The 9,993-nt window shown below is 45.8% G+C and overlaps 1 protein-coding gene across 1 annotated transcript in view; it reads left to right on the top strand.

Moving 5' to 3' along the window:
• tnrc18 (trinucleotide repeat containing 18) overlaps positions 1-5,148 on the top strand; it is a 56,523-nt gene extending 51,375 nt beyond the window's left edge. Inside the window, exons 27-28 of the mRNA XM_008302114.1 lie at positions 384-458; positions 1,522-5,148. Coding sequence (XP_008300336.1) covers positions 384-458; positions 1,522-1,728 — 282 coding nt within the window. The 3' untranslated portion in view covers positions 1,729-5,148. The remainder of the gene's footprint in view (positions 1-383; positions 459-1,521) is intronic.
• Positions 5,149-9,993: the final 4,845 nt, after the last annotated feature.

Below are 9,993 nucleotides of genomic sequence, written 5' to 3'. Positions count from 1 at the left end.
TGTTAACGCTCTCTCTTTGGAGACGCTGCTGCTGCAGGCGTTGGAATAGTTGTGAGCAGCAGGAAGAAACACACTGCAGCTCCTCCTGACGTCTTGTGTGGAACAAACACTCTGATTACGTTCATATTAGCTTCATTATTCTTTAAGCTGTTTGTGTGTTTTTCCATCGTAGCAGCGTTTTATTGTGTGTTTTATGGATGAGTGACTAAGATGCACATCCACACGGTCGCCAGATTAACGCATCACGTGTGAAAGGGGTTGATGTAAAGCAGACGTGATGCCTACATCGTATGTCGGATTCATTCAGTCATTTAATAACAAACACTTTTTTTATGTTTGATGAGTTTCCAGTTTTTTCCTAATTGAACCCGTTTTCTCCTCAGAACTGGGATCAGATGTGCGGCCAGTCTCTACCAGCAGCTCTGCACTCGTCCATCCAGAGGAAAGACTTCATGGAGGTGAGAAGAAACTGAATTAGGTTTCACCTTCACTGTGGACCTTCTGGCTTCACACAGTGATGCTGGAGTTAATACGCAGCACGCTTTATAGACACTGACGTTGTTGATATGATCACTTAAAGGTGGAGTCGGTGAATTTAATCTAATTCAGTGAACATCTCCTCACAGTCAGTCAGCTTCCCTACGTGGACGCTAAAAAACAGCCGGGCGCTGTTCAGACACACCCGAGTCTGTAATCGTGTTGTTTTACTGTTTCAGGCCACGTTTACACATAGATGGTATTCACAGAAACGGATCTACGTTTTCTACAATAACATCGTTCACACCAGATCGTTTTCAAAAAAATCTTCGTCTCCACAAACCTGCATGAACGCGTGGTTCAGAGCTGCTATGAGCTGCCAGACCTGCAGGGGGCAGTGCAACGAGAAGCATAAAGCCATGCGAGCCAATCAGAATCCTGGTACATCAACGATAAAGGTGTCGTTAGTTTGGACCGACAGAGACGTCCTACATGTGCTTTCAGAGACACAACGAGGAAAACACTAGAACACATTGACTTTCTATCACAGCAGCTGAACTGTAAACATGGTCGCACACGTATGACGCTGTGACGTCAGACTCCGTCTCTTCTTGTCTACATGCAAACATAAAGACGGAGTTTTCAGATTGTTTTCGGTGACTCGTAGCTTCGTTTACGTGTAAACCAAAGGACCAGACGCAGTGAGATATCTCTGTTTTTGCTGCATGTAAACGGGGCTTTAGTGTAGCCCTGTGATAGACTGGTTACCTGTCCAGGTGAACCTGCCTTCACCCTGAGTCAGCTGGGATAGGCTCCGCCCCCCATGACCCTGGTGAGGGTTCAGGTGTAGATGATGGATGGATGTTTACGTCTACATTTGCTTTTATACGTTCATTTGTTCAGTGTTGAATTGTCTGACCACTTTGGGCTCAAACAGAACCAGCAGATGAATGCAGTGACTTTAAACTGGACCAGCAGCAGCCGCCCCATAGAGGAGCTCCATCAGCAGTGTGTGATGTAGTTTTCTGTGTGTGTGTGTCGCAGCGCGCCCTCTACCAGTCGTCCCACAGCGACGAGAACGACGTGCAGACGGTCAGTCACAAGTGCCTGGTGGTGAGCGTGGAGGAGTACGAGCAGATGACCCACACTCGCCGCTACGCCGACAGCGAGGACCTCTACTACCTGGCCGGCACCTACGAGCCCACCACCGGCATGATCTTCAACACGGACGGCGTTCCGGTCATCTGCTGAACCCACACAGAAACTCGCTGGGAGTTGCTGAAACCAAATCATGTCAGGACCTCACCAGAAGTCAACCTGTGGTCTAATCACTGATTTTCTTATTGTTTTTTATTCACGATGGATCCTTTCTCAACCACGAATCGATGAACTGCTCCGATCCACGTTGACCAGACTGTCAGAACAGCTCCTACTACAGAGACGGAGACACTACGGACAGTATTAAGGACAGCACGTCTCCTGAAAACGTTTGCACACACTCATCGACACATTCTGTTTGGCTTGTTGTGTTCATGGGGAGGTTTGCATGGGCGCTTCGGTTTCCCCCCTTTTGTATGTAAATAGACCCGCATAGACGAACACACAGATCACACGTGCACAGACTCGACTGTAAATAGCCACCCCATGTACCACACACGCGGTTCTATAGAGGAAAATATGAGTGTTTTATTTTTCATGTAATAGATTTATGTCAGAGTACTTTTTTCTAAAAGAGGTAAACAGTCAAGAAGCTTTAATGAACTGTGAATGATGAGGATGCAGGAGGGCAGCCGTCCGTCCGTCGGTCCGTCCACAGCGGGCCGGACGGACGCGGCGCCGCCGCCGCCGCCGCCGTGACGTTGTGATTATGATGTTGCTGTGGTGATGTTACAGTCATATAGATGTACCTACAGAACAGCAGGACCGACAGAAGGTGAGCACAGAGAGAGAGAGAGAGGTGGACTCCTTCCGTTGCTGTCCAACAGAGAGCACTTAAAAACACTTAATGAATCCTCCCCTAACTTAACCCCTTCAGCTCCCCTTGACAATCCTACGGCGGGCAGGAAGCTGTCCGCGGTGCAACTCAAACTTCTGCCTCCCTCAGAGACTCAGGCTAAAGAGAGAGGAAGGAAACTATTGTGAGAACTTCTTATTTTCATCTTCCGTTTTTTTTTCTTTTTAAAGGAAAAATCCACCCTGACACACGTGTCCATGTTTGTTCTTTGCCCGTTTTGCACCAAGACTGAACACTTTGGGGAGATTCTGACGTCTTTAGCCGAGAAAAGTCGACGCTACGATTCGATTGCAAAGTTCCTCCCTGAATGCAGATATATAGAAGCTGATGAGTCCCGGTGGGTGGATTTTTTCTTTAAGGTGTTTTCCGGGTTGTAAACACTGCAGTCAGTCCAAGACGCATCAAGGTCACGGCACCGATACCCGCCACGGAGCTGCCAGCTCTGATTAGATCAACAGAATTCAATTTTAACACTCAACATCCACAGTTTGGCTTCGTCTTGTCTGCAGCGTTTGCAACCTCTGAGTGTCCCCGCCTCAGACGTACTGTACTTTTCCTTTTGCTTCTGCCGTTTTGTGGATGTTCATCTCTGCCCTGTTTAATCACGTTTGCCCTCCAAGCAATCACCTTCGACATGAGTGCACTTTGAGCTCCGCTGCAGAGGAGGCCGGGCGTCGTGGGCGTCTTCCTAGAGTATTTACCGACCGCCCGTCTCTCCTCTGCGCGCCCAGCGTTCACCTTCAGACCCGGATAAAGACTCAGAACCACGTCCCCTCGCAACACGTTCTTCTTTTTTTGGTTCTTTTAGCTGCTCGTGAGTTGTTTCTATGTGCCTATTTTTTAAATGGTTTTTAAGGTGAGACTGTTGAATGTCGTGCTCAGGATTGTGAGCGTTTCGGGCGGCCTTTACTCTCCCAGGCCTTATGATGATGATGATGATGATGACGATGATGATGACGGTGACGCGCCAAATCTCTCTTAAGTGTCGCCCCCCGACTCCCTCCATCGTCCTCGGTGGCGTCTGCAGAGAAATGATCCGATGCTTTCCCCAGTCCGCTAGCGCTGCGTCTTTTATAGTTTAGAGCTCGTCGCCACTCGCTTCCTTTGTCGTGTAGAGTTTTTATCCAGTCTATGGGTTTATAGTATACTTAGTGTGTGTGTGTATTTGTGTGTATATATTTACATGTACTTACACACACAGCGTCCTGTCCAGTATGTGTTTATTAACCGCCCGCTTTGCTTTTCTCTGCTCTGCTGCAGAGATTGAAGATTGTCTTGTTGATATTCAATAGGTTTAATATTTTCTACTCTCTGGAGATCTTTTGTCTGATTTTATCGTAGGCTGTGTCCTGTTTGGTTTTTAACTCACCCTGAGACGGCCGCTCGGTGTCTGGAGGCAAGTCCAGACACGTTTCAGTGACAACAGACGGCCACCAGGGCGGCAGCGTTTCAGTATTTATGTCAAACTCAGACACCTAGTCAAGGAAAGTTGGATAATGTGCTGCTAGTCTATTAAAGTAGTGAAACCAGGTACAGAGCGCCTCCGTGTGCTCGCTTTCTGAGAGGATCTAATCTGCTAAAGCCCCACCTGCTCCTCCAGACGCTGCTCCAGACTCAAGTTCAGAAGTTGTGAGCGCCCGGCGTCCAGATCTCTGCTCGGTGTCTGAGGAGCGTCCCGGTGTTTGCAGAGCGAACAAGTTAAAGTGCCCGTTATGAATGTTTGTTTACCCCCAGAGCTCCTCAAGCACTTTTTTTTTCTCCCCACCGTGTGTGAGCAGCGGAGATAAGGAGGCTGATAATCTGATCTCCTGGTATTACCACACACACACACACACACACACACACACACACACGGACACCCCCCCGTAACCCTTTAAGGTGTGTTATTGCCTTCCAATCTGTTTTTTTTTGCCCCCCTGTCTCCATCCAAAGCCCAGCCTGAGGCCTTCATGCAGGGGTCACCACACTTACCCCCACGACTTTGCCTTCATTGTCATTTGGTGTCATAAGACGTTGTTGTGTTTGTGTTTTACTGAATCTCGTCTCCTTTTGTTTTTGTTATTTGGCTGCGATTATTTTGCTCATTTCTGGGGTTTCGTTTTTGCAAGTTAATGTCATTTTTTTTTTTCCCTTGCTTCCCCTCTCTGAACAATTGTCTACGCCTCGCAAGCAATACTGCTGACAGGCACTGGGAGCTAGCTGCTAGAGAGAGAGAGAGAAAGAGAGGGATGGGAGAGAGAGAGAGAGAGAGAGGTGGACTGGAGGCTGGTTCTTCGTCTGCTGTTCCTTCAATATCATTATTGTCCTGTTACAGAAAGAAAAACAAAAAAAAAAAGATTATTTTGAGAGTAAATAGAAAAAAATCATCTAAGTTTTGTAAATGATCCTTCACTGTCGAGGGGAGAAAAGCTATCAGAATATACTTTATACACATGTCTAATCTTGTAAAAATGCAAAAAAAATAAATAAACAAAGAGTACATTTTAGAGATGAATCTGAAAGCAGATATATTCTGTCACCCTATACTATATGTGTAAGGAACTGTTTTTTTTTTCTTTTTTTTTTTACAGACAGCAACCACGTTTATCAGTGTTTCTTTGAAATTGTTTTAGTAACTCAATATTTTATAGTTAATCAATAAACTGATGAAACTGTAACTTCTTGTCTTGTGTGAGTCTCACGTCGGGGCTGAACGTCCCTCGGCCCTCTGAACTTCTAGTTTCTGGGACTTTTTGGTTGTTTCTAAAACATTTTTCTCTGCTGTGGGTTTTTTTTTTTTTTTTTCATTTTCACTTCTGAGGAAACAGCACCACCGTGGCCAGAAGACGAGGGAACTCAGAACCGTCTTTTATGCAGTTAGAACGCCACAAAGCAGCAGCTCTCAGACCTTTTGAGCCACGACCTCCAAGATAACACAAGTTAGTGTTCGTGACCCCCCAGTTTGAATTTTTAATATATCGTGATTATTAATCCTGTTGTTAATTTGTTGAAAATTTATGTGTTCATTCCACAGATTATTCCCTTTACATTAACATTTTCTTTTGAATGAATAAATTGAGGGGGCTACAGGTGTCTCCTGTGATAGACTGGTTGCCTGTCCAGGTGAACCTGCCTTCACCCTGACTCAGCTGGGATAGACTCCGCCCCCATAGTGAGGATTAAGGTGTAGAGATGATGGATGGATAAACTGAAATTATTTCCAACAAATGAAAGAAAATGATTTTTAAAAAGAATAATAATATTGCATCACAGAAGCTTGTTAAACTTCATACCTGACATGTTTAATTAACCTGAAGGACAACAGATGCTGTAGCTTCTGTGGTCACTGCTGTTTGTTATGTGATGACTACTGCATTGCATTGTGGGGTATTTTTGCCAGCATAGTGCTGCTTTACTGTAAAATCCCCTTAGACTCAGGATGCACTCGTCAGGTTGTGGATAAACTGAAAAATATCACATCCTGTTTTACTAAATGTCACAGAGAGAAGTGAAGTTAAAAAGATCGCTTGTAGTTGAAATATGATTTGTGACCTCTGGCCTGGAGACGTCTAGTTGCCGTATATGAGTGTGCTGCTGGTGTGTTGCTGCATATTTCTAAAAAAACGTCCTAGTTGCAGACATCCATCCGTTCCCTCTGCGCTGATCTCTCCGTTCCACCGCCGACTATCCTGCAGTTTGCACTTCCGCCACATGGATCAGCTCACTCACCTACATTTGCCAACCTTTTTTTTTCTATTTCTTGTGCCTGTTTCCAGTTCGTGTGCAGCGCTCCTTTAATCAATAGTGGACTCCATCAGGCCTCCATTTTGGCAGCCCTGTAATGAAGTTGCTGGTTGTCATAAAATGGAGGAAAGTTCAGCTTCCTCTGCTGAGCTTGACCGCAGGAGACACATTTTTTCCTCGCTGACCGTTCATGACTCTGCCCTCCAAGAGCTGGAGGTGGCGCACGGCTCTGTGTGTGTGTGTGTGTGTGTGTGTGTGTGTGTGTCCTCTGAATTCCTGTGTGTGTAATTAAATCATTGCTGACATGAACTGAATGTGTGTTCCTGTTTCACGGTGAGAGCAGCAGTCAGGGCTCCGTCTCTTTTCCCCCTCAGCGGACCGCCGTCGCAACCTGCTGGGAACTTCCTCCGACACACACACACACACACACACACTCAAGAAAGGTGTCCATACACACTCACCAGCACACACACACTCCCTCCATCCTACCTCAGCGTGCCCTACACACCCTCCTGTGGGTGTGTCGGCATGCGGCGCCCTGATTGGACGACATCACATGAAGCGAGGCGTCCTATTGGCTGAGCCTCCATCGCATCTAAACACAGGGGGCACAAGGAGCTCAGATGCAAGTGTGTGTGTGTGCATGTGTGTATGTTCGCTTTCTCAGCTCTTCCAGGCAGCAGGGTGTGTGTGTGTGTGCTGCACATGGTTTCCCAGGAGACAGGTATCTGAGCGAGGGGGCGTTCGAATGCACGCTGAGCACAACGGTTTGAAAGGCTTGTTATTCAGACTGGAGTTTGCTCACAGACTTTCAGAACTCTGTGTTTGTCCTTCAACTCTGTTTTGTCAGAGAGAAGAGAGAGAGAGAGAAGGCACAGCGCTCTGCGTTTATTTCCAACTCTAACGATACCTTCACCTCCTCCTCCTCCTCCTCCTCCCTGCCTCCCTCCTCGCTCACCTCCATCCCTCTCAAACTGCTTCTCCTGTATGTGCATCCTGGTTCACACATGAGGAGGTCAAACAGCCTTCGTGTCACTGTCCCTCTGCTGAAGGGCATCGAGCAGGTTCAGCGTGAGCACTGAGAAGCACCTGCACATGCATTCATTTATTGGATATTTACTGGATCTTGTAGCATCTCCTGCATGTAGTCGTTTGTCCTCCAGATGCAGCATCGTTTGGCCAACAGGCAGGAAAATGTCTCAGTGTGTTGTTGTGGCAGCAGCAGTGTAACCGGTAAAGGTTCAGTGTTATGATGGAGTTAGCATTTAACTTCTTTCTTGTTTCTGAATAGTGAAGCCAACCTGCAGTCTCTCTAACGGCCAGCAGGGGGCGACTCCTCTGACTGCAGAATAATTCAACTTCTCACTTGTTGTGGTGCGTTTATGGTCTCCAGGGCAAGTTTCAAGTCTCCCTGAGCACAGCGTCCGTCTCTACGTTCAGTCTATGTGAGACGACACGATGAGATACGTTTGTGGATTTATATCCACAGATTGGCCGAATGTAAACTAGGTATTTAGTTTTAGTATAAATATCAAGGAGACATTTAGTCTTACATCAGTTTATTCTCACCATGAAACATGCTGACCTGATTAATGCATTGTGCCGGATCTCGTTTATATAATCCACACACAAAGTGCAGCAGAAATACAAATATCACATTTTGGATGTGCGTGCAAATTTTTGAGCATCTTTATTGCTTCAAAAAATGCAAATCATTTTGGCAAATAATATTAATTCCTTGCATTCCAATAGGGTGCTTGATATAAACGTTGGTGTTAGCGGTTAGCTCCTGCTCCAGCCTGCTGACGGGGGCATCAGTCTTTTTATTCCACCTGAAGAACGAGTGATTTACCTTCAGTTACCTGTTTTTAGCTGATATTAGTGACCTGGGAGTCACTTCATAGCTCCTCAGATCTGATTCCTTTTCACCCCTGAACCAGGATGTCTTCATCACAGATTACTGTAGTTTACTTATTTAACCAAATCCGATAAAATGACTGTTGTGATGTTTAGATGGTGGACGCTGTGAAGGCTGATCTCCTTGCTGGTGGTTTAACCTCCTCCACGTGTCCAAGCATCATAGTTCAGCTACGTTTCCTCAGATCACTGTTTATATGTAATTATGTGTATTTTATACCAAGTACGTGATTTGAAATGAGTGTATTTACAGAAAAACATGTCCTCCGTCTGCAGAAAACTATGAATTCAGCAGCTGACAGGTTCAGAAACCACCTTTAGGATCAACTGTTCCTCTGCAGCCTGAACAGAAACACACTGATTCATTAAAATGATATTAATTATGACACAGCAGCCTATTAAAATGTGATTTTTTTTCCATATTTTAACCTCAATTCCACCTGAATTCTCAGCACATTAGCAGATCCGTCTCATATTTTTTATTCTTCTACTCTAGTATTTATAGGAACTTGGCGTTGTGGCGCTCTGAGCACCGGCGCTGTAGGAGTTCACACCATTTACCATGTAAACATGAGAAAGTTGCAGCGACGACTTCCCGTCCGCCGGCAGCCACACATGAACCTCCTGTTTTCTTTGTGCTTCCTGCGTTTGATCTCCCTCTTTACGCCCATCACTGTCTCCTCTTCTGCTGCCTCTTGTGATAAATTTGAATGTGAAATGACAGCTGAGCCTTACAAATATTAGTTCAGAGTGTGATCCCACATGGAAGTATGTGTGTGTGTGTGTGTGTGTGTGTTTGTGGTGTGTGATGTACAGCATATCAATTAGCTATCTATTATTCATGCTGACAACGTAATGAATGAAACATCACAGTCTTTGTATTTCAGGCATGTTCACTTGTCTCCCTCTCTCTCTCTTGCACACACACAGCTGCCATTGTGGGTGTTTAGACAGAAGAAACCGTGTGAATGAAGTCCTGTTGTAGCTGTGAAGACGAGGTGAAGCCCGCTGAATACCTGACAGCTGAACCCAGCCCGACACTCGTAGCTCCTCCTCATTAAGACACACCATTTATACCGAGACAATATTTAGCCCATTAAGCCTCTCTGAGCAGGTCTCCAACATCCAAATCAAGTCCTGATGCACTGGTTTGCCTTCAGATGTTTCACAGCAGCAGCAGCATGTGGTGGGTGGGCGTTTTCCCCCTGGGCTTTGCCTCGCAGGCTACATACTGTACACTGATGACTGGTGGAGGTAGTTTGGAGCAGCCTGACAGACTTTGCAGACCCAGGGCTGCGAAATAAAAAATAAAAAAGCTGCTGCGCCTCCTCTGCATGTTTAATGTGGAAAAGATGTTCCTGTCAAAAAACTGTAAGAAGGCAGCAGGCGTGTCGCTGCTCTGCTACTGTTTGTGTCACTACAGCTGCTAGTTTGTGCTTTTCCAGTAAAATCCTGACAAATGGATTCAGAGCTTATTACTGCTTCTTTGCTTTTTTTTTCACAAGAAGTGTGTTTGTTGATTGAACACTGGAAACTCTTTCTGAGCAGTTTAAACACATCTACAGTCGTGACTTGATGATCCGACACTAAATGTAAAACCTTCTTCTATGTCGGATATCAAGGCTGTTGGATTGTCCAGACGGAGGTCCAGATACGAGGAGGGCTTGATGCTGGAAGGTTCATTAGTTGTTCATTATTGTTCATAGTTGTTATAATAACTAGTGTGTTGTTAGAATACGATGCATCGCTGGATTTCAGTCTAACTGATCGGTATGATTGTACATGTTCCGGCCACTTCCACCCCGGGGCAGCGCTCTGACGGGGTGGAAGTGTCCAGAACACACAGGCAGTACTTGGCTGCT

The sequence above is a fragment of the Stegastes partitus genome, unplaced genomic scaffold (assembly GCF_000690725.1).
Source record: "Stegastes partitus isolate 25-593 unplaced genomic scaffold, Stegastes_partitus-1.0.2 Scaffold1759, whole genome shotgun sequence".
NCBI lineage: Eukaryota > Metazoa > Chordata > Actinopteri > Pomacentridae > Stegastes > Stegastes partitus.
This window is presented reverse-complemented; position numbering and strand designations above follow the sequence as displayed.